Here is a 25,615-nt window from a genome sequence, read left to right on the forward strand (position 1 = left end):
TTTTAGAGGGGAGGGGGCTGGGGGGATGAGTTAGCCTGGTGACGGGTATTAAGGAGGGCACGTACTGCATGGAGCACTGGGTGTTATACGAAAACAATGAATCAGGGAACACTACGTCAAAAACTAATGATGTATTGTATGGTGACTAACATGACATAGTAAAATAAAATTAAAAAAAAAGAATCTCAATGATGGGGGTGCCTGGCTGGCTCAGTCACTGGAGCCTGCGACTCTTGATCTTGCGGTTGTGAGTTTGAGCCCCGTGTAAGGTGTAGAGATTGCTTAAAAATAAAATCTTAAAAAAAAATCTCAATGATGTCATTAGGCCAAGCCGCAGGAGAGTATTGCAGGGCAGCTTGACTAGGGGCTACCTATACACTTACAAACAACTCCAGCCTTAAAACTCTACCCAAGAAAGATAATTTTGTACTATAAAAGGAGAAACTCATGTCCAGCCCTGGGAAAACCTCCATCTACCAAAGAAAAAAGGAAAGATCAGTGCAATGCAACCAGAGGGATTTAACTTAAACCTAAAGCAGAATCTTCTGCCACCATGAAAGAATTATCTTCAAACAGGTTATTAGAGGAGACTTTGTGGTTTGTGTGTGTGTGTGTGTGTGTGTGTGTGTGTGTGTGTGCATACCTTTTTCATTTGCTTTTTTTAAAGAATAGAAAACATATTTCTTTGCTCACCATTATTTAAGTGCTTTGTGGCCTAAAAGAAAGCAGATTACCCCTTACAACTGTCTCCAATCTAAGGAGAACATGATTAATCTGTGTATGGCGGTGAGGCAGAGACCTTCATCCATTCAAGCTATCAGGAAACACTTTTTTTTTTTTGAGAAAGAGAGTGTGCAAGCAGCGTGGGGGGGCAGAGGGAGAGGGAGAGAGAGAACCTTAAGCAGGCTCCACACCTGACATGAGGCTCAATCTCACTACCCTGAGGTCATGACCTGAGCCAAAATCAAGAATTGGACATTTAACTGACTGAGCCACTCAGGAACCCCAAACACTTCTGACTAATTCATCACCAATAGTATTGGGGTTATAGTATAATTTTAGTATAATGGTTAGTATAACTTGCATACAATAAAAAGCACAAATTTTAAATGCATGTGTTAGGTATAAGAGGGTTTTTTTTAATTTAAATTCAATTAGCCAACATATAGTACATCACGTGCCCTCCTAGGGGTAAGAGTTTTAACAGATGTATACCTGTGTAACCATCACTATAACCGAGATATAGAACATCTCCACCCGCCTAGAAAGTCCTTCATGTCCCTTGGGCAGTCAATCCCCACCACCACCCAAATGATTAATCATCTAACGTCTATCACTAAAGTTTCCTTCTGTCTTCATATAAATTGAATCATATGGTATGTACACTTTTGTGTCTGACTTCCTTTGTTCAACATAAGGTTTTTGAGATTCATCTACTTTATTGCATATATCCAAGGTTTGCTCCTTTTTTCTTGTTCTTGTTGTATTGACTAGTATTCCATTGTATGGACGTTTATCCATTCACTTGTCGGTGCGTATTTGGATTGGTACAAATAAGGCAGGTACAAACATTCTTGTATAAGTATATTTGAGGATATGTTCTCATTTTCCTTGGGTAAATACCTAGAAATGGGTTTGCTGGTAGGTGTTTAATAGCATAAGAAATTGCCAGTTTTCCAAAATAGTTGCTCTAGTTCATGATCCCACCAGCAATGCATGAGATCTCAAGCTGCTTCACATGCCAGCAACTTAGTATTACCACTTTTTAAAATTTTATTCATTCTTATAGATATGAGCTGGTATCTCATGGCAGTTTTAATTGCATTTCCCTGATATCTATTGATGTAGATAAATTTTTCATGTGCTTATTAGCTATTCATATAAATCTTCTATGATGTGTCTGTTTGAGTCTTTTGTCCACTTTTTTCTTGACCTATCTGTCTTTTCTTTATTCAATTGTAGGAATTTATATATTCTGGAAACAAATACTCTGTCAGACATATGTACTGTGAATATCTTCTTCCAATCTGAGATTTGCCTTTTCATTTTCTTGATGTTGTTTTTTGAAAAGCAGTTTTTAGTTTTGATAAAGGCCAAGTTTGTAAGTGTTTGTTTCTTTTAATGATTGGAATTTTTTGTGTCCTGCCTAATTTTTGTCTACCCCAAGGTCACAAAGATAATCATCTATGTTTTTGTCCAGAAGTTTTATAGTTATGGCTTTTACTTTAGGTCTATGATTCATGTCAAATTAATTTTTTTCATATGCTGTAAATTAGGGATATGAGTTCATTTTTTTTATACAAAACAGGTGATGTAAGCACAGTTTATAGAATAGATTCATTTCCTCCATTGAATTACCTTGCCATCCTTGGCAAAGATCAATTAACTATATATTTGTAGCTTCTCTGACCTGTTCCATTAATATACCAATTCAACACTAACTTGATTACTGTAGCTTTATATTAACTTTGAAATAAAGTAATGTGAGTCCTACTTCTTTTTTTACAAGTTTTATTTTAGATCCTATGTATTTCCATATACATTTTAGAGTCTGCTTATTAATTCACACAGAACAGCCCCCTGGAGTTGATTGGAATTGCATTGAATCTATAAATCAATTTGGAGAGAATTGATATCTTACAAATATTGAGTCTTACAATCCAGGAACACAGACACAGCTTTCCATCTATTTAGGTCTCCTTTAATTTCTCTCTGCAATGTTTTATAGATTTTAGAAGACTTGCGTTCCTTTCATTAAATTTATTCTCAACTATTTTACTTTATGGTATTGTATATGATATTTTTAAATGTTATTTTCCAATTGTTTTATGTCAGTGTATATATTGAACATATTGTGTTTTGCAGGCTTGCTCACTTCCCATATTAATTGTAGTATGATTTTTTGTAGATTCCTCTGTTTTTCTATGTAAAAAATCTTGTCACTTGTGAATTAAGACAATTTTACTTCTTTTTTCCTATCTGTATGCCTTATAGTTTTTGTTCTTTCCTTTTGTTTTACTGCACTGGTAAGGACTACCATGCAATAAAACATTAAATAAAATAGGAGAAGACAGGCATTCTTTCTTTGTTCCAATAATATAAATGTCACCATTGAGCATAATGTTAGCTGTGGGCTTTCTATAAATGTCTTTTATCAGATGAAGACGTTCTTTTCTATTTATAATTTGCTGAGAGCTTTTATTATTATTAGCACTGAATTCTGTCACATGCTTTTTCTACACTTATTGAAGTGGTATGTGACTTTTCTCCTTCATTCTGATAATATGTTGAACTCCAGAGATTGGTTTCAAATGCTGAAACAACATTTTGTCATGATATATTATCCTTTTTAAATATTGCTGGGTTTTATTTACTAATATTTTGTTGCAGATATTTCTATCTATATTTATGAGATGTTAATCTGTAATTTTCTCTTACCTTTCTCTGGTAATAAGTTATGCTGACTGAGCTCATCACACAAGTTAGAAAGTGTTCTCTCATATACTTTCTGAAAAAGTTTGTGTGAGATTGGTATTTTTCTTTTTTAAATAGTTGACATATAATTCACCAGTAAAACTATCTGGGCCTGGAGTCCTTTTTGTGGGAAGATTCAATTTTTCAATAGATAGAGGGCTGTTTTAGTTTTCCATGCATTCTTACATCAGTTCTGACAAAGTGTTTTTCCAGGGATTTATCCATTTCAGCTAAAAGATCAAATTTATGGGCATAACATTGTCATAATATTCTCAAATTACCTCTCAAATGTTTAGATGATCTGTACTGATGTCCTTGTCTTCATTTATGATACTATAATTTTTATTTCATCTGACTTTTTCTTGATCAGTCTAACTAGGGGTTATCAATTTAATTAGTCTTTTCAAAAACTAACTTTTAGCTTAGTTGATTTTCTATATTGCTTTATGTCTACTTCATTGATTTGTGCTCTCATCTTTATTATTTGCTTTTTCAAACTTACTTGGGTTTTCTTTTCTGCTTCATAAAGTAGAACTTTTGATCATTGATTTTGTACCTTGCTTTTTGTCTAATATAAGCATTTAAAGTTCTAAATTTACGGGGTACCTGGGTGGCTCAGTTGGTTAAGCATCCAACTCTTGATGTCAGCTCAGGTCATGATTTCAGGATCATGAGATTGAGCCCTGCATCAGGCTCCACACTGAGTGTGGAGCCTACTTAAGATTCTCTCTCTCCTTCTCCCTCTGCCCCTCCCCACTCTAAATAAATAAATAAATAAATAAATAAATAAAGTTATAAATTTCCCTCTAGGTTTTGCTCTAATTACAACCCACAAATTTCCATGTGTCTGTTTCTTAGTTCAGAAACAGCTGTAACAAAATACTATAGACAGGGTGGCTTAGAAAACAAACGTTTCTCACAGTTCTGGAGACTAGAAATCTAAGATCAAGGTACCAGCAGATCCATTATCTGGTGAGGACCTGCTTCATGGTTTGCAGATGGTCATCTTTTCCTTGTATCCTCACGTGGTGGAGAGTAGAGTGAAAAAGCAAGCCCTCATGTCCCTTTTTATTTTTTCAAGATTCCAGAATATATTATAAATTTATTTTGCTGAGAGAAAGATAGATTATCTAATAAATGATGCTGTAGTACCTAACAACCTGTATAAAAATATGGCTGGACCATAACCTCACAGGATATAGAACATTACTTAAAGATTAAATACTTAAAAAAATAAAGATTAAATAAACACTTAAGTATGAAAAAAAACAAAAAATAACTTCAGCAGAATTTTTAGGAGACTGTATTAGTTTTCTATTCCTGCTGTTACAAATTACCAAGAACTTAGTGATTTAAAACAACACAGATTTGTTATCACACAGTCTGGAAGTCAGAAGTCTCATCCAGGTCTCATTGGCCCAAAATCAGGTGTCAGCAGGGCTGTGTTCCTTCTGGAAGATCTAGGACAAAATCCATCCCCTTGCCTTTTACAGCTTCTAGAAGGTACCTGCATTCCTTGGCTCATGGCTTCTTGCTCCTTCAAAACCAGCAACTGCATCACTGTAACCTCTGTCTTCATTGTCCTCACAGCTCCCTCTCTGACTCTGACCTCACTCTCCTGCTTTCTTCTTTCACTTATTGGGACTCTTGTGTCATGTCTCCCCTTAGTATACTAATCCCATTCATGAGGGCTCCACTTTCATGACCTACTTACCTCCCCAAGGCCCTACCTCCTGATAACAATATGCTGGGCATTAAGATTTCAATATATAGAATATTGAGGGGGACACAAAATTCAGTCCATAGCATTGTGTCTTCACTATCACTCAGTTTCCAATATTTTCTAATTTCTCTTGTTATTTCTTCTCTGACCCTGTTTTCAATGCTGGTAATTTCCAAATATTTAGAGATTTTCTCAATAATTTATTGGTTTTGGTTTCTAATTTAATTCCATTATGATCAAAATAATGTATTCTGCATTATTTCAGTTTTAAAATGTATTAAGATTTGTTTGTGGACTGGCATATGATCTATCTTAGTGAATGTTTCAATGTGTGCTTAAAAGGAACGTGTATTCTTTTAGTTTGGAGATGCAATGTTCTACAAAAGCCTATTAGGTCAGGTTATTTGATTGTATCATTCAAATTTCCACATCTTACTGATTTGTGTGTGTGTATCTGTTCTATCAATTATCGAGAGGGAAGTGTTAAAAAAAATCTTTAACCATAGTTGGGGATTTGTATTTTTATCCTTCTAGTTCTATAGATTTTGCTTGATGTTTTTGAAGCTTTGTGCATACATGTGTGACAGCTTTGTAATGTGTCACCTTGGCTTGCTACTCTGCATTTCCCAGAATTCTCTTTCTACTATGTTACCAGTTAAAGTGGGCCACAGAGGAGATTTGGAAGGTAAAAAGGAGGCAGGAAGCATTTTGTAGTGCACACGTCATTGACGAAGTGTTGACTCACTTTGTTGGCATGAAGCAGCAGCTGGGCCTTCTTCCGTTTCTCTGTCTCCTGAGCCGGGTGTGTGTGTATAGCTCCATGGTGAAACTCCCAGCCTCTATAGGATATGATCACCACCAAGGTCAAAGGCAATAGAATGGGCATGTCTTTCAGTCTGTCCTCATAGGGTTCAAGCTTGTGCTTATTGGTTCTAGCTACTCCTGATCTCCCCATATTTTACATTCATATTCCTTTCTGGCTACCTGCCCTGTGGACTTCAAGCTCCAGCATAGACATGGAGACACAGCCTTACACAATTACATTAGCCAATTCTCTGTGTGTATGTGTGGAGATATATATATATATATATATATATATATATATATATATGGATCAACTTTCATGGTTGAACTCTGACTGATACAGAATCTGATACCAAGAATATCTCTTGAATATAAGGATGTATTCTCTGAATTGGTTTTGAGTTTTCTGGAATCTGATTAGAATTAAAGGCACTAATGGCTCTATTGCCAATAATAAGGAGGACACAGGTGGTCAATAGCATGAAATGGCATAGTCACTCAAACTTTAGATACCTGTAATAAAGTATCTATGGAAGACCAGATTCTGGATGACCAAGTATTTTCTACCTTAGAACATTTTAGTCAACGTAAGAGGTATAATGGGTGGGTTAGTTGGTTGGTTGCTACTAACTCTTCTAAAAAACATGGAGAAAGAAAATGAACTTAGGAATTTAAATTCCCAGCTCAAGGTCTGCACATAGCACCCAAAAGCTTCTATGATTTCTCTGGGGAAAAAAAAAACACACACAAACAAAAACATTTCCTGTAGGTACAGGGCCACGATTTCCAAAAACCAAATCCAAAGTCTAATCATACAAGTGCCTGAATTACAACACAAATTGCATTCTCATCCTTGCAAGGCCTTTTTTGTTAAAGTTGAGGCATCTGTTGGGAATGAACAGGATCCTAAAAATTGGAATGGAAACATATAGGAAACATATGATGAAGGTGGGACCTCAGGTTCCTAAATTACAGAATCTTCTTTGCCAGTAGAAGCATCTTCTTCCCCTGCCTGAGGGAGTTAGTTTTCCTTTTCCTGAAGAATCATATTGGCTTCCCTTGAGGTAGTTGCTTGCAAGTACTGCTGATTCTCCTCAGGACCTACCCCTGCTTTCTTTTCTGCTAGCCCTATAACTAGATTCAATTCCAATCAGGCCCCAGAGGGTGAGGTATATAATGTGACTCATGAGGAGGTATGGTACACACCAAAATGGTATTTCTCATTTATATAGATTGAATCCTGGGGAATATGTATGGGGACGTGTATTAAGGCTGTGGGATCAATGTGGAAGGAATGTAAAGTTGAATGGGGCCAAGTTTATTGATATGGGCTCACTAAGCAGAGATTCTGGATTCACTGTTTTTGCTTAGAGGCTTAGAATGCCTGTAACAGTTGGTTTGTTTGGGTAGCTGAAACATGGACCCAAGGTTAGCCTCCACTAAATGAAGTTGAAATGCTAGAACTTCCTTGGTATGCTGAAGAGAAAGGTATCCAAAGGCTTAGAAGATTGGAATGTTAGAGTGCATTTGTCATGTGAGACCTACTCACCAACATCAGAGAACAGACCTTTGACCACAGCTGTGAAAAATAAGTTTGCAAGGGGGGTCCAGAATCCTTGAAGAGCTCTGTGGTTGTTCTTCTCTACAGGTCAGAAATTACAGTGGGAACTGCTACCATTGAACTGAGATCCCTAATTGCAATGGGAATAATATCAAACTGGGATTCTGGGGAGGCACAGGTCAAATCACAGCACCTAATCACCATATATTAGGTGGGTGTGGTTATTGCAAAGGACTTGGGAGCCAAAGCAGTATTCAGAACTCTGATTTGCAGAGACCTATGGTGTTGGCCATAGGTCTTTAGAAAAGAGATCATAGAGTGTTTAGAAAAGAAATAGCTAGGAAGCATCCTGAATTCTTACTCGATCTGTTTAAGCAGAAAAAATTATAGGTCTAGTGAACAAGGGTCTGGTTTGAATCATTAAATCTAGAGTCACACTGCTCAACTGATTCCCAGACTTGAGCCAGTTAACAGACACAGAACTCTTGAATGAAGGGAAGGCTATGTTCCATGAAGAAAAACCCTGTTACAGTGCCAAAAATGAATACTGTTAATCTTTCTTCCAGTCTTCACCAACAGGACCTGCAGCCATTACCACATTACAGTGTGACTACATTGGAGAAAGGAAAATAAACAAGTTTTTAAGAATTATTGGACATTGGCTCTGAACTGACACTAATTCCAGGAGACCCATTAGGCCAGGAGACTAATTTCAGGAGACCCACGTCCCCATTCAAGTGGCCTGTTTGCCTGTGAGAAAACGGAGATGGATCTTGGAGAATGACTATAGATTATCATAAACATAATCATCAGGTGGTGATTTCAATTATAGCAGCTGTTCCAGATGTCATTTTAGTGCTTGAGAAAATCAATACAGAGGATTGCTGGTTTGTTTTTGTTATTGGTTTTAGAAATTGATCCACCTATATTTCTTTACATCACAGCTCCCATGCTTTTGAGGTCTTTAATCCAGAGCATCATTTAGCTTCTGTGTGTCAATATCCCCTTCTGGAAAATGGAATGATAATAGTACCTACTTCGTAGGGTTGTTGTGATGATTAAATAAATGCAGTAAGTGTTACAAAAGTGTTAGCTCTGGCTCTTTGTGACAACAGTCACCATTTTCATCCATGCAAAGAAACAGTTGAAGGTGAGCAATAATTGAGGAATGGAGGCAAAATAGTGGCAAAGTTTTTGGAGATTCATCAGCCATAGCCAGAGTTGGAAGTCCTTACTGCCTGTCTTCTTGGAATTAGATTGGCCCAGTACCTCTGCAGACTCTGTTGTTGCTAAAGGGGAGCTTCCCGGATGCCCACCTTTAATTCAATGCTTTCTGTCACTTCTTTGACCCCTTCTTTCCTCTAAGGCTTCAGACCACAGGAGTTTGGTCCAAAGGTACAAGTTCTGGGAGAAGAGTTGTGACTTAGCAAGGCTTCCCTTGCTCAACCCACCAAAAGAGAGGCTCTCTCCCATTCCTCCACCCCTGCTTTAATCATCCCTAGGAAAGAAAAGCCCAAAGAGCCCCCAGCTGTGGATGCTTTTGTCTCCCAGCTTCCCTGCCTATTAAACACATGACAGCACATTGACTAATTGCTGGGAAACGAGGCCCTGAAGAATCTATTTCAAAAGAACCTGCAGCAAGATTGTCAAAAGAAGAGAGCTGGCCGGGAGTGGGATCAGTGCCCAGGGCTGGGGGCTGGGAACACAGCCCCACTGGCAGGCATTCTTCTGGCTGCTGAAGAACCAAGCCCAGGGGCCCACTGTCAAAGAGCTGGGAATTTGGAGCTGGGATTTGGGAGGTCATCGATCTGGCCCCCTCCCCTCTGAGAGCCTCAGTAAGCACACATCTGTCATTTCCTCTCCTATTCAAGATTCCATTCCTCTCAGAGATGCCCTGTAACAGCTGGGCCACAGGATGGAAGAACAGAAGTGTCCAGAATCACCCCTTACTGTGCTCTCCCAGCCCCCAGGAGTGCCCGCCCCCAAACTTGACACTTCTTGTTTGTATTTACAGACTAATCAAACCCAATCCATCCCGTCCCATGTTCCCTAAACACTCACTGATCACTATTAATCAGCAAGCTGGCGATGTTGCTGCCTGCCCCTGTGAGCATCTTGTTAATGATGAGAGAAGACAGCCAAACGGCCAGCTCAGCTCCTGATGGGGAGGTATGGGTCTTGTCCAGATGGAGGTATGGGACTTGTCCGAGGAGGAAAAGGCATTGCTGCAAGCTGCCTGGCATAGAACAGAGATCCCTGGTGCTTGATAATGAGAAATGAGCAGGCCCTGTCTCTGCAAAGAACAATGTTCAGAGTCCATCCGCACGTCCCCTACCTTTGTTTATACCAGATGATCTTGGGGACCAAAGAGGGTGGAGGGAAACCTCAAGAGTGAAGGAAGCCTAGGTAGCCACCCCTACACTGAAGACCTATGCATTTCCCCAGAAGCCAGATCTAGAGATGAATGGCCTACAGCAGCAGGAGGGATTTAAGCTAGATGATCAGAAATATTTCCAGATGCAAAGCATTGCTAAAACTATTCCGGGGCAGGTTATTAAGGAAAGAAATGTTATGTATGACCTGAGGATCATTTACTCCATGTTTATTAACTCAGTCTGTACTACATTTATATATGTTTATGTATAAGTTTGGGTTTTCTATCAATACATGAAATGGAGGGAAGCTAGTACAATATTTATTTGATGGCTCTTGGTTTCTTCTCCCACTGGAGATCACACCCTCCAGAATACCCAGCCATGTGCTGCCCAGGCATCACCCGAGTGATCAGATTAGCAGCCATGTTAACAAACTTTTACAAATTAGTTAGTGTCAAGCCCTGGTTTAGAGGCAGGAGAACCAAGTCCTGAGGGAATTATAGAAGTTAATCAATCCTAGCACAGGAGAGCACTTCGTAGGAGCCAAGAACTTAGTTATTCAGAGGCAGTTGTCCCAGAAGTCAATCACAAGAGGCTCCATTGGGGGTGTGGAGCTTGAAGACCAGGGAAGGAAGGGCATGAGGTGCACGTCATGATTGGTTGGTTTCTAGGGGAGGGATTTCAGGCAAGCCCAAGGGGAGGCATTTTGGGGAATTACTATCTCTCCTAGGAATCTACCTCATTGAAATAGGTGCCCAGACCCACATGCCTGTTAGAATTTGTCATGGGGGGGCAAGGTGGCTCAGTCATTAAGCGTCTGCCTTCGGCTCTGGTCATGGTCCCAGGGTCCTGGGATCGAGCCCCACATCGGGCTCCCTGCTCGGCAGGAAGCCTGCTTCTCCCTCTCCCGCTCCCCCGCTTGTGTTCCTTCTCTCGCTGTGTCTCTCTCTGTCAAATAAATAAAAAATCTTAAAAAAAAAAAAAAAAGAATTTGTCATGTGGATGACATGTCCTCTAATTAGGGACAGGGTGAGCTCTTAAAGATGTCCTTTCTGCCTCCCAGAACCTCTCACAGGCCTAGGATAGGGCTCAGTGCACCACCTCACCCCAACTCCCACTCCCATGGGGAGCAGGATCAGGGAAGGTACAGCAGCTCACTTATCTGCCCTAAGATGACATGTGAGCCACCAAGGACAGGAGCAGGCTCAGCTGCCCTGGCCCTCCTAGGCCAGGACCCCCAGAACAAGCACAGGGCCCACTCTTCCTCCCCTGCAGGTCCCATGCCTAACAATTTTATGTGAACAGCAGTTCTTGGGAGGTCAAACCCTGAGTCTCCCTGAAGTGAATGAGCCGAGTCTCTGAGTCTAGAATCAACTGAAGGACCCCTCCTTCACTCTCTGTCTCCACATGGAATTGCAAAGGAACCACCAGAAACAAAGTCAAAGTTCCCAGAAAGAAAGAAAGACCTGGTTTAAAGTCTATAAGGCATGGTAGTTACGGATGAACCTCCTGGGTCCCTCATTCCTAGCTCTGCCACTTGTTAGCTTATGACCTTGTGTGCAAAAGAAGCACGGAAGGAAAGTTGATCTGGATTCTTAAGTTCTCACATCCTCATGTATAAACTGGGGACGAATAATCCTGTATTCCTCAAGTTCATTATAACGAATTTATATTATTTTATAAGTAGGTTGGTGGGTGGCATAGGGGATAATGTGCCTCTGTAAAAATGGAATATATGAAACCAAAACAGAAACAAAAAGAGTAAATACTAAATAATACAAATTTGGCTTGTCTAAAAACAAACACACAAATAATTATAATTGGGGACAAAACCCAACTTCATAGGGTTGACCCGAGGAATAAATGATCCAATCATGTAAAATCTTGGGACAACACCCAGCATGCTGTAAGCACTCAAAAAAAGGGGTGGGGGTGGGGGGAAGAAGTGCTGGCTATTATTTTTTAAATACTCTTCTGGCAGTGACAGTGTTACCATTTTGTCACAGGGAGGGTTTACAGAGGCATCTAATTGAAAGGGGAACTTGGAGACTTATTTCAAAAATGCATTTGCAAAGCAAGCAAGGCTTTATTCCTTTTTCAATATTTCTTCATACTGTAAGGAGATAATAGAAATATTTTCTTCATAGGGTTCTTAGGAGGATTAAGTGAAATGATATGTATAATGTGCTTAGAACAGTGCCCAGCACTGCGTAAGCTCCTGGTTAATGAATAAGCACTCCCCAACCTGGGTGGCTGGAGAAAATGCTGGAGGTGAGGGGGGTGGAGACTTCCTGGCTGTAGGGGAGTTCTGTTCTGTTCCACAAGGAACATAAATCTTCCCCTGCTGTGGTACAAGTCAAGCATTTAGACACAAGAATTTCCCGAGAATCAATCAGGTTGGCAGACCTGGGCTAGGTTTCCAAGGAAGCTTGCTTTATTTCTTCCCTTGGAGGTGCTCATTGGTCTAGGATCTAAGGGTTCATGTTCAGGCCTCCCTGAAGACCAGACATCATGGCCTCTGGAAGGTGTTCTCAGCCTCAGGACTCGAGCTGCAAAGCATCTGAGCTCCTAGAGCAGGGACCTAGAGCAAAGACATCTGGTCCACCTGGATTAGCTGGGCTTAGGGTCTCGAAGACTCAGGGGCTGGACCATAAAACAAAGAAACCTTAAGCCCCCCTTGCTGTCTGGCCGAGAAACACACAGACATATGCTTCTAGATACTCACCTGCTGCCGGCCTGGCCCTGACCCTCTCCCAGAGAGGCTCACAGGAGGGAAGGCCAGGGGCCTTGGGCCCCTGGGAAAACCCCCTTTATGACAGTAGACAATACATTACGCTGCCTCCGTAAACAGTGATGAACAGCAGGACCGAGCTCAGCATGCTTTACCTCGTGGATCCCAAAGTGGGCGTAGGAGTCAAAGTAATAATCTCTTGAGGTCATCTCCTCCGGATTCAGCAGCTTGGACATCTTGCCCCGTCCTGGGCAGCTGGGTTGAGTGGACACATGATGGACACATTGCACAGGCTTGGGTGGGACGACGGGCTGAGGGGGCTGCGGGGGGGGACTGCTCACCTGAGGGGAAGAGAAGGGGCCTGGTGTCAACAGCAGCACTGAGGCCCTGCCCTCTGAGATGCCGCCTCTCCTTCCTTCCCCTCCCTGAGCCCCTGCTCCAGTCGCCACAGCAGCCACTCCTAAGGGGCAGATGGACCCTTCCGGCTTTCTGGCAGGCCCACTGAGGGCTGTGACTTGTAGAGGGGCGCCATGCTACTGAGGAGCCAAAAAGACCTCAAATTAACCCAATCTCATCACTTACTAGTTGGGTGACCTGAGCCAATCTAGGCCTCAGTTTCCAGATATGCTAAAGAAAACAAAAATACATTCCTTTATAGGCGAATAGTGAATGCTCACTAAAGGGAGAGATGCATAGTGTCACATAGCCTGGTGGCTGGAGTACAGATTCCAGAGCCAGTCTGCCAAAACCGGAACCCCAGCTCTGCCACTCAGGAGCTATGCGCCCGACCTCAGGCAAAATTAACTCCTCAGTGCCTTGGTTTCCCCATCCCTCAAATGGGAATAAAATGATCCCCACGTCCTAGAGTCACCCTGAGGATCAGGTAGTTATTTGTGAAGTGCTTATAAAAGGGCCTAGCACATAATCAGTATTTGTTAAACTGAATCCCACCTGCACCCGTAGGAAGATCGAGTCCCTGGGCTTCCCTCCAGCGGGCCGCACTTGTCCCCCAAAATGCAGGTCTCTTAGGTTCTGGGGCCTCACGCCTATTGTCTTCCCTCCTGCTTTCTGTGAACTTCACTCTGAACTTCAGCAGAAGTCTACTCTGAACTGCGAATGCCCACGCGGATGGTGGCCTCCTGCCTGCGCACAACCAAGCATGCTCTTGCTGGGTTCCTAACCTTGCCACGCAGCCCCACACTACACCCTGCTGCTGCTGCCAGTCCCTGGCCAGCACCTCTGCCTTCACAGGCTAAGGGGAGGAGGGAGAAGGAGAGGAAGTTCAGGGAGTTTTGGAGCCCAAACATTTGGCTTGACTGCAGACATGAGGTCATCCTAGAAGAAGAAACTTCTCTCCCTGGAGCATAGGAATCCAGGTGTGCACAGCACAGCAAAGGCCTCAAAGCAGGGTAAAAGTTTAAAATATAGATAAGCAGGATTATCTGGTAGTTGATCCTCTGGGACTCCTGGATCCGATCCTGCCTCTAGTAAAGTTAAAAACGGATATTGAGAGGCAGGTGGTATGGTATAAAGCACAAATCCTGGGGCCACACTGCCTGGCTTTGAAACACAGCCCTGCTGCTTAGTGGCTGAAAAATGACCTTCGGAAGTCATTTGTCATCGTGTGCCTCAGTCTCCTGCTCCATAAAATAGACATCATAGTAAAACCCATCTGAGCGAGCAGTCAAAAAGTTTGGGTGAGTTCATACATGGGAAGTGTTTAGAACAGTGCCTGGTAATAGTAAGCTCTAATATTATTATTACCGTTATCGATATTATTCAGATTACATAAACATGTCTGTTTCATGCCTTGATTTTCTCATTTGTGAGCTGAATCAGCTCATACTTATTAATCTCCTTCCCAACAAGGGAAATAGGGCGGCCCTAGGACAGAGCAAGATCAAGAAACCCAAGTGACTCCATCTCTCCATTGTGCTGTGCGTACAGCCCCCAGACTGCCCTGTGTCCTGGGCTGGAGGGGAGTGAGCTCAGGGGAGTGTGATGGTCCCATTTTCCTGGTGTATCTAGGCTACAGCCTCTGGGAAATAAGCAGACTTCCCAGTTTAGCAACATCAGATTTGAGGTCAGAGAGATCCCGCCTGGCTGGCAGAGGCAATCGGGGCTGCCTCATTAGAATGCAGCAGGTGTGCCCACCCTCATCTTGGGATGTTGGTCATGGTCTCTGGGAGGCTAAAAATAGACTGTGTCAGTTACATACTCCCATGCTGGCTGCAGAGTCACCTCTAAAGCTAAAGAAGGCTCCGTGCATGAAGCTGACCCCAATCTTGACTCTATTTAAAAATGTTAAAGAGAGAAAAAGTCCTCCTGGTCCAGGCAGCGTGCATGGTCAGGGTCACAGGAGCCTCCTGCACCCCTTAGCTGCCGTTCAACTCTGATTCCAAGGTTGTCTCTCCTACGATGTTCCTGAGATCCTTTTCTCAGCTGCCAACTTACAAAATGTCTACCATGCACCATTCATTGCATTCATGAGGCAAAGTGATGAGTGGATTTGGGGAAGCATTCACCTCGATAACCACAGGTCAAACCATGAGGACAAGGAGGCGACTGTGGCCCAGTCCATGGTCCCAAAGGCTGTCAGCCTGGCTCAGCCTCTTGCAGAGGGGACTTGCGCTCTGTCCATTAGCTGATAGTTGTGTCCTGTCCCTGGAGGCTGGGAGTGGGATGGGAAACAGCAGTGACCCATGATCCCCAGGCATTCAGCTACCTGGAGTGTTGTTTTTCATTCCATAAATACCTACTGAATATCAGCTGTGGCAAAGCACTGTGCAGGTTCTGTGGAAGAACAGAGACGAATAGTAAGAGTGCCCTCAAAGGACTCTGCTTTCTGGTAGGAAAATAAAACCTTAGAAGTCTCCACTAGATGATGGAATAGGAATTTTTTTACAAGAGAACCTTGAGCAAATTGTTCTGGGAGTTTCAAAGAGAGAATTCACTTCAAAGAATCAGAAAAGCTTGGGATAGCTGGCAGTGGGGTAGGTGGGGATCTTTCTGAATGGATTTTGGTAGGTGGAAATGGTGGGAGAGAACTCTAGGAGGAGGGAATGGCTGGAGCAAAAGGTAAAGGGGCAGAAAGCTGTGAGCTTATTTGAGGAGCAACTTGGCTGAGATAGTGGGAGATTCCACTGAAAGGAAGTTAAGGCCAGGCTAAGAGGTTGTAATTAAATACAAGACAATGGGGAGTTGTTGGTGGTTTGTTACCAGAGAGTTCCATGCTTAAGCTCTACTTTAGGAAGATGAATGTGGTGGCGGTGAGCAGGAGGGGCAAGGAGGAGAAATGACAAGTCAAGGGACTAGGGTTGGGGAAGCAAGGTATGAACTTATGAGGCCATTTTCAAAGTCCAGTCAAGAAATAATGAGAACCAGAACTACCATTGTGTTAGAGGGCCCGCCTGCCAGGGAAATGACAGAGATTGAATCTACACAGAGATGGCCTGTGGGCTGGCACTGACAGGATATAGGGGGAAAGAGAATGTTGGAACCCAAGATGACCCCAACAATTCAAGCCTGGGTGACCAGAAAAACGGTGGTGACATTAACAGAAAAAAGCAAGTCAGCAGGAAGAGCAGGTGAGGCAAAAGGGGGGAATAATGAATTTCCGCTTGGATTTGTGAAGTTTAAAATGTCATTGAGTCAGCCGGCTCTGTGGCGCAATGGATAGCACATTGGACTTCTAAAATGTCATTGAGTCATATCAAGCAGAATAGTACAGTCCCAGTCAATAAACATCATAAATAGAATTGAAAAGCAACTGATAAAATGAGAAGTACCTTTCTAACATAGATGGATGAAAGTGAATATCCTTAATATGTAGAGAGCTCTTATAAACCAATAAGAGGAAAGCAAGCATCCTTCATTTAGCATTGAACAAAGGATCTTACGGTTAATTCACATGAAAATAAACACAAATGGCAAATGAACATGAGGCAAAAATATTTAGCCTCTCTAGAAACCAGGTAGCTTCAAATTAAAAAAAAGTTATAATTTTTAATTATTAAATAAGCTTGACTCCTCCCACAACTATGATAACACTGCACTTGTAAAGGCTGTAGAGAAAGAGGTACTTTTAAATAGTTCTAGAGAGGATTTTTCTGGAAGGCAGTTTGATAAAAATGCATTCAAAGTCTTTGAAAGCACAAATCCTTAAACCCAGTAATTACTTCTTTTGGAATTCATCTTGAGGAAAGAATCATGGCAGATAACACAAAAATAGGAGTCAACCTAGAGGTTCCACGAAACAAAACTGATTACATAAACTACGGTACATCCACACAACAGAATGTTATACATCCGTTTGTAATGTTGTGGCAGAGTGTTTAATAAAAGAAATATGATCACGATAAACTGTGGGTTGAGGAGAACAAGTGGGAGAAGAATAGTGTGATCATATTTTTAAAATTAAAACTTCTTCATGCCTGTGTTAAGAGGGGAGACTCAAGGAAGTCACCAGAATTGGCGACAATTATGACTTATTTGTGTTGGATGATATTGGTGTTGGATGATAAACAGTTAATTCTTTCCTTTCCTGTGCTTGTTGATACTTTCTACAATGTATGCCATTCACATGTACTACTTTTGAAAAGAGCAAAGCATAATAATATTGGCAAAAAAAAAAAAAAAAAAGAAATGCGATCCCAGACCTCTGAAAAGAAGCCGAGGCTGGCCCTCCGGCGGGAAACCATCTGCTCAGAGAGGGGCTAAGGAGCTCACTTGGGAGAGACCGCCAGGGAAGGAGGTAGAGGGGAATGAGGCTGTGCCAGGGAGAGAAGCCAGAAGCCTCCTTCTCTGAGGACCTTGGAGGCACCAGGGGATGTGGGGGGATAGGCTTCGGAGGATGTGTCCTCATCCCTCCAGTTCTGCAACTGCCCCTCCTCTGAGGATGTGCGAGACAAGCGCTGCAATCCAATGGCCACTCAACAGCAGGAAAGCAAAGACAACCTGTCGCTAGCCTCACTTATCCAGAAGGACGCCATGCTAGGAAGCTGTGCAGTCACTTCTAGAGCTGATGAATTCTCCATGCATGAAGCTGACCCCAATCTTGACTCTATTTAAAGGTATTAAGAGGAGAAAAATTCCTAGCTGGTCTGGGCAGCATACGTACAAGGGCCTCCTGCACCCCTTAGCTCTGATTCTGAGGTTCCCTTTTCCACAGGGTTCCTGAGATTCTTTCCTCCATTGCCAACTTGGAAAGCGTCTACTATGCACCATGCATTGCATTCATGAGGCAAGCGGGTGAATGGATTTGGGGGGGCATTCACTTCGATAACCACAGGTCAAACCATGAAGACAAATAGGTATCTGTGGCCCAGTCCCTGGTCCCAAAGGCTGTCAGCCTGGCTCAGCCTCTTGCAGAGGGGACTTGCGCTCTGTCCATTAGCTGATAGTTGTGTCCTGTCCCTGGAGGCTGGGAGTGGGATGGGAAACAGCAGTGACCCATGATCCCCAGGCATTCAGCTACCTGGAGTGTTGTTTTTCATTCCATACATACCTACTGAATATCAGCTGTGGCAAAGCACTGTGCAGGTTCTGTGGAAGAACAGAGGTATATACAAACCTTTTAGGTCCCCATACAGGCATATAGGAACCAGTATAGGAATCCAGATGTTTCTGTGGAAGCTATCAAAGTTGGTTAAGCCACAGTGGAAGGTCCTTTGGACAGTATCTGAAAACCCAGCCTTTGCCACATCTGCCTACCCTCCATGGCCCTGGAAAGACTCGAGCAATGTAGGGGATGGGTCTTGGAGGACAATGGTGGGTTCATCTGGGAAGTCAGAAGCCCTGACTCCTCCATAGGTCGACCAGAGGCTCTGGGTGAAGGCAGCCTTCAAATTTCAACTCATCTTGTCTACATTGGCTGAGAGCGCAGACAAGGGTTGGGAATCACAGTGGGAGATGGAGACCAGACTGACTCCCAACCTCAGCTCCTCAGTCTCCTCATAGCTGTGGCTGTCACAGCTCTGATTTTCTCCCTGTGCCCAAGTTCCTTCCCACTAGATGTTTTAACCCCTCTAGCACTGCAGCATGAGACTTGTGCTCACATTACTCTCAAGTTCCATCCTTAATGCAGTGGGATGCTTGGTGCTGCAATGCATACAGAAGCCCTGCCTTGCTCTCCCACCTCCTCCCAAGGGCCTCAGGCTCAGGGCACCACTATTTGCAGATTAGCATGTTGCCTGATTTCCTGGTCTTTTGAGACTCACCTGTCACTGTCAGGATTTCTGACTTTGTCTTCTACTCTTAGTGCCAACTGCTGATTGGGAGTCTTTAGATACTGTAAACTGCCTCTAGGCCTGGCCTTTCCCAAGGCATCTTCAGCAATTTTTCTCCCCAGTAAATCATCTATGATCTTCCTAGTCCACCCCATTCTGCTGGGGTGAATGGGCCCAAGTCCCACTAAATGCTGAGATAAGCTAAAAGGGTTGTGGAAACACCAAAGCTGGAGGAAGCACCAAAGCTGGAGACCAAAAGGAGGATGGCTTCCTGAGCTGAGTGTTTGAGCTGGCCCTTGAAGGGGTGGAGAGGCAAGGATGAGGGTTCAGGGGGAGCACTTTTTTTATCTAACTCACTTCCATCTGAAAATAAGGGTAGATGATAGGTGATGCTGCTGCTGCTGATTGATCCCTGACATTGATTGATCCCTAATGCTAGGCACTGTGCTAAGCACTTGACAAACACCATCTCATAAAATCCTCCTAATAACTCAATGAGGCACTGAAATTTACAGGCAAAGAAACTGATGCTCAAAAAATTTAGGCAGAGCTCACAAGTAATGGAGCCAGGACCTAAACTGCTATCTGTTGGACACCAAAGTCATGCTCTTGACATTGATGCTGTGGTTAGCTCAGTTCAGTCACACCAAGCTTAACTGAGCTACTGCTAGGAGCCCTGTGCTCAGAAATAGGTGGCAAAGCTGACCAAGACAAGAAGTCCAGTCCTGCAGAAAAAGGGGTCAACAGGCAATGACTAGAAAGAAGAAAATGCCTCAGTGCAGGTAGGCAGAGGTAGGTACCTCTCCAAGGTAACTGAGTTCAAAGGGGAACAAACAGAAAGCTCCAGTTTATAGAAGGAGGAACTGAAGCCCACATAAGAAAAGGAATGTGTCTAGGGTCACACAGGCAAATCCAGAACTGGAGCCTCTAAGAAAATAGAGAAGGAGTGGTGGAGGAGAGGGAAAAGAGGTCTTGAGGAAGGAGAGCGGAGGTGAGGGAGATATGATGGAGAAAGCTAGGCAGCAGGGGGCAGAGAGAAGCCAGCACTTTCTGCACCAGGCAGCTGAAGCTAACCCAAGCCCATTGGGCTATAAATGGCTCTTACTGGCACCAGCCCAAGCTGTAAAAATGATTTTCCTGAGAACAAGAGGCTCCACTGGAGGAGCCAAATCCTGCTCTGTTTTCCAAATGTCAAGAGAGCTTTTTCCAACCTGAGTCGTCTGTCCTCAGCAGCAGCCTGCCTGGCCTGAGGTCCCATGGAAGGAACAGAAAGGGGACAGCAAAGGGTGGGTCACTGCAAGGTGGGCAGAGGGAAGTGTGGGGGGAGGGGTGACCCCCTCGCCAGGTCTCACCACGTCTTTCTTCCCAGACGACTTTGTCTCTCTCTCTCTCCCACCTTCTTCTAGCCCATGCTCACATCTGGCCCCTGTCCCAGGGTCACCCTCAGACACTCATCACACTACTTCTTCATCCTGATTTTTACTCACGAGACTGTGATCTTGTGGTCCATGTCATTGGTAATCACCTAGGGTGAGCTCTCCTAGCACCATCTGTCTGCCTTTAGATAGGGACCAGAGCTTTAACTGAAAGGAGAAAATTCTAATGGTAGAATGTCAGGCAACAGGGCTCTGCTGGGCATGTGGACCTCTCCTATTGTCCAAGATCACAACAAAAATGTATAGCTTTCATGTCTGCCTTTGGCCAAAGACAACCCTGTTTCCACCCTCTCCACTTTCCTCTTCTGCAGCCATGTTTCCTATCACCTGGGCTGAAGATGAGTCCCAGCAAAGTAATGTCAAATGTCAGCCTCCCCACAAAAAAGTGCTATACTAGAGTAAATAGCCCCAGCTCATGGTTTCTCACCCTGGGAGTCAGAAACCTGTGAATCTGGAGGATGGGGGGAAGCATCTAGATGCTGCTGGTCCCACAAGACTGTGATGTCTTCCTGTGCATGGCCTCCAGGGCACCTTGGCCTGTATATTTGTCAACAGTCATTCTCATGTCCCTCAGTAGAGTTGGCTCTTTAAAGTCATAGACTCTCTCTAGACCTCCCTGGGGCAGGGCCAAGCACTGATGCATGTCACAGAGTGTCAGCTGCTGTCACCCACTGGGATCATCCTGTTTTACAGTGTCCCTGACTACGACTGGTATCTTGGCAGAACCCGTCTTCACATGCTTTATTACTTTAGACTCAAGTTCCCTCCAAGGCTGTCCTCCCTGGAATCCTCTTCCCTCGGATCCTGCCACCCACTATTCTTAGCCCCCACTTTCCTACTGGTGAACGCTTTGCCCTGGGGAATGTTGCCAGGAGGCCTGGCAGAACACTTGCCTGAGCCAGGGCTTACCAAGGGATCTAAGACAGTGGTTCTCAATGTCTAGTCCCTAGACCACCAGCATCAGCATCTCCTTGGAGCCTGTAAGAAATGCAAATTCTCAGCCTTTACCAGAAACCACTGAATCATAATCTCTGTAGTAGGGTTTAGCAATCTGTTCTAACAAGCCTCCATGTGACTCTGATGTATCACAGAGTTTGAGCCCCACTGGTCTAGCGTTACATTATTCCACAGTGTATTCTACAGAATAGATATTCCTAGAAAAGGGGTTCCATGGTCAAGTAAGTTTGGACAAGTAAGCTAAAGAGATTTTTTTCATTTTTTTCCCCAGCTTTACTGAAGTATAATTGACATATAATGTATAAGTTTAAGGTACAACATAATGATTTGATATATGTTATACTGAAAAATGCGAAGAGATTTCTTAATTGCAATACATTGAAACCTTTAATTTGCTAAAACAAATTGTGAATCTCCAAGAGGGAGTTAGGGTGTCTTTTGCTACCAAATTTATGGCTGCGACATCCTTTTCTTCTGAGAGATCTATAAACATCTCTAGAAATTAATGTTCTGAGGAAACTATCTGTGGGGCTCTGATTTAGGACAGTGTTTCTCTCTTAAAATCTGCATCAGCCACCTTGGGTTGGGTCTCAGGCCCCAACCCAGACCAATGGAGTCAGAGCCTGTGGGGTGAAACCCAACAAGATGCACATTTAACAAGCTCCCCCAAGTGATGCCTATGAAATCCTGGTCCTCACAGAGCTGGGGACAGCTACCTGCCTTCTCCATCACTCTCTGACCCCTAATGCAGTCCCCAGGGCCAGCCTGGAATAGCCTTGGTGCTACTGTGATACCCAAATGTCAGGGCTGGGCCAAGGACACCTGGACAAGAGGCAGCCACAATTCACAGAAAGCACCTTAGCTCCCACAGTGAAAGAGCTTGGATTGAGTGTAGCTGTGCCACCTTTAGGCTAGGGGGGACCTTGGGCAAGTCCCTAACTTGCTGTAATTGCCAGGGTCATGATGTGCCTCAACTCAAAGGGCAGTCCTTGGCAGCTGTGCACTGTGTCTGGGTGCTTCCCGTCAGCCCTTGGCTGTCTCTTTGTGGTACAACAGCAGTGCCTGCTTTAAATCAAAATGGCATTGCACCCACACGGCACTCCCTCTGTCTCCTGGATCAGTAACTGCTGGGAAGGAATCTATTGGATTTGTTGGGCCTGACCTATTTTTTAAATAAACTGGGGCTGTTTTCCAGCTATTAGTCACTTCTCTCCCAAGCCTCCACATATTAAATTCTCTTCTTATATCCTCAGATATTTTGGCTGCAAGAGATGTCAGATTAATTGGATGCTTGGCTCCTGGCTCTTCCCCCTTAATGGGCTTAAAAAGCAGACTCCCCCCCCCATTCCCTCCCTTTCCCCTCCCCAAGGCAACAAGAGTCTTTTTCTCTCCTTTGACTTGAAAGTGGTCACCAAGCACTTGGCTTCCTTCTCCACTTTCCTGTATGGGCACATGTGTGCAGAAAGACACAGCCAATGTCCTCACACCCACACCTCACCCAGAGTTGGACTAAGTTTTAGTTTCATATTTGGGTCAAATCATCCCTGTAGGATCTGAGCTGGGTTCAGGACTCCCCACCCCAGGCTGGGTCATCCATGGAGGCAGAGGGTATCAAGCTGAAGTTGTATAGATAGAACATCTATGGGTTTTGATCTTGGTTCTTTCTTGTCCTATTCAGGTCACTATGCAAAAGCAATTTAACCTTTCCTACCCTGTTTCTTTTTCTGTCAAATGACAACAATTATGTGTCCTGCTTCTTTCATGAGCCTACTGTGATGACTGAAAGATGCTGAGTATGTAAATATTTGCATGAAATTCTAACGTGTGGTAAAGGAGTATGAGACTTCCATCTGTGGCAATCTGAATCTATGCCCTTATACTATTTTTGGATGTCCTCTGGGCTCTTCTCTGGCAAGAGACACAGCAGCTTTGGCTACTCTTAGCATTCTCTTCTTCTGCCTGCCTGACTCTGGTCCTCCCCCTCCATATTGTCCACTCTCTAGGCTCTATTTTGCCCCCCTTCCTTGGAGCTTTCTGAGTATTATGCAATTGCTATCTTCAGGAACATAACCATCATGAAAAGTCAGTCATTTTTTCCAGCTCCTGACACCTGGTCCCTTCTACTCCTATTCTGAGTTCATATGACGTCTGCTGGTCTAAAGCTACTGGTTACATTCTGTGTTATTTTGTTGAAAAATGGTCTCACAATTGTAGGTGTTGCTTCTACAACCAAGAAGTAAATTCCTTCAGACCAGGAACCAGATCCTATGTGTTATTGTTTCTCCTTTAATACTTGGCATAGAGCTGGGGCTCAATAAAGATGTGTCGGTTACAGTATCCTTACACTTCATTGGGTCGATGTTGCCCTTCATAAATATATTATAAGTGGAGTGAAGGAGACTTTTTCCCCACCATGTAATCAGAGAACTTTCATTCCCCTTGAAAGGGTAGAGAGACAACAAGAAGAAAGACAAAACTGAGAAAAATAATTATCAGAATCTTAATAATACTTAACACTTCTTGGAGCCTCACAGAGCCTCAGGCCCCATCACCTGGCCATTAAGTTGATGGCTGAAGAAAAGTGAGCTACAGAGTCATACATCGGAAAGAAAATCACAAGTTGTTTGTCAAGACCATAGCCACACCTACTAGATTCTCATCTGGTTTCTATGGATTCCTCCAGACACTTTCTATCTAGTTCCAGCAAACCCATTTACTCCAAATAAGTGTTATTTCTACCCAGATCCTGAGCAGAAGTGACTGGCTCCTTTAATGAGAGATCCTGATGCAAGTTTGCACAGGAAATACTGGCATTCCAGTTAGAAAGAGAACAATGTCAGCCATCTGGTATATATTTGGTCACTACTCCGAAGTTGGCCTCAAATTGGTCAATGACAGATTCCAGGAATCTGGATTTTTAAAAGCACTCCCAGGCAATGCCCATGATCCGTTAAAAAGCCAGGCAAAACATAAGAAATAATAATTTTCAAGACATTGAACATCAGACAATGAAAAACTGTACCTTGAGATGGCAAACAAAAAAGGTGAATCCTACAATGGCCCAGCTTGTTGCCTAGTGTGAGTATCCAGGCTACAGTGTAGGGAGTGGAAACCCAGCTAGAAATCTGTCTTAGTTGAAGAGATGGAGGTGGGACTCTGGAGATAGCAGGGCAGTGAGAGTTCGCAAGGCAAAATACTGGAGGGTAGAAGACTATGGGGCAGAGGGGAAGGTGGGGCTTTGGAGACCTGGAGAGAATCCCCCTCAAGCCTTCTGCTGAGGTGGATCAAACCATGCATGTGAAGAAATTACCTGATGCCAGGAAAAGAACTACTGAGAAGACAGAGGGACAATTTTTTGTTCTCACAGAGGGACAGGAATACTTCTTGCCCCCTTAAGCCAGAGTAGAAAACTTCATAATTCATGAATATGCAGAAAAGATTATTTTTCCCTTAGTGGTGGAAATTAACCCTAAAGACTGTTTTAATACCACCAAACAAAGCTTAAAAGCAAGACCTGAAAGGGTTAAACTGTTCAAGTAACTTAACTGCATGCCAGAACAAAGCCTAGAAATACAATATATCAAAAAATATCCAGTACCCAACAATATCCAAAGGTCTGGATTTCACAGTGTTTGCCATTCAGTCGAAAATTATCAGACTTATCAAAGAATTGAGAAAATACTAACTATAATGAAGAAAAAAGCCAATCTCATGAAATCAACCCAGAAAGAAGACAGATGACAGAATTGGTAGACAAGGTCATTAAAGTTGTTACTGGAACTATTTCATATGTTCAAGAAATTAGATGAAAAATTAAACCTAATAAGTAAAGACATGAAAGATAGAAAAATGACCCAAACTGAACTTCTAGACATAAAAATTATATGTGATGAAGAATATACTGGATTAGGTTAATAGCAGATTAAACATTACAGAAAAAAGTATTAGTTAATCTGACAGAAGGCAATAAAAACTATCTAAAATAAAACACAAAGAGGAAAAAAAGACTGAAAAATAGTTAAACAGAATGAAATCTTACCATTTTCAGCAATATGTATGGACCTAGAGAGTATAATGGTAAGTGGAATAAGACAGTCAGAGAAAGACAAATACCATATGATTTCACTCATATGTTGAATTTAAGAAACAAAACAAATGAACAAACAAAAGGAAAAAAGAGAACAACAACAAAAACAGACTCTTAACTATAGAGAACAAACTGATAGTAACCAAAGGGGAAGTGGATGTTGGAGGATTGGTGAAATAGGTGAGGGGAACAAAGAGTACACTTATCCTGATGAGCACTGGGAAATGCATGAAATTGGTG

The 25,615-nt window shown here is 43.0% G+C and overlaps 1 protein-coding gene across 1 annotated transcript in view; it reads right to left on the bottom strand.

Annotated features, from left to right (window-relative positions):
- PRMT8 (protein arginine methyltransferase 8) overlaps positions 1-25,615 on the bottom strand; it is a 91,836-nt gene that overhangs the window by 40,641 nt on the left and 25,580 nt on the right. The window contains 1 exon segment of the mRNA XM_027593774.2: positions 12,824-13,009. Within this exon segment, the coding sequence (XP_027449575.2) occupies positions 12,824-13,009 (186 nt within the window).

The sequence above is a fragment of the Zalophus californianus genome, chromosome 9 (assembly GCF_009762305.2).
Source record: "Zalophus californianus isolate mZalCal1 chromosome 9, mZalCal1.pri.v2, whole genome shotgun sequence".
Classification (NCBI taxonomy): domain Eukaryota; kingdom Metazoa; phylum Chordata; class Mammalia; order Carnivora; family Otariidae; genus Zalophus; species Zalophus californianus.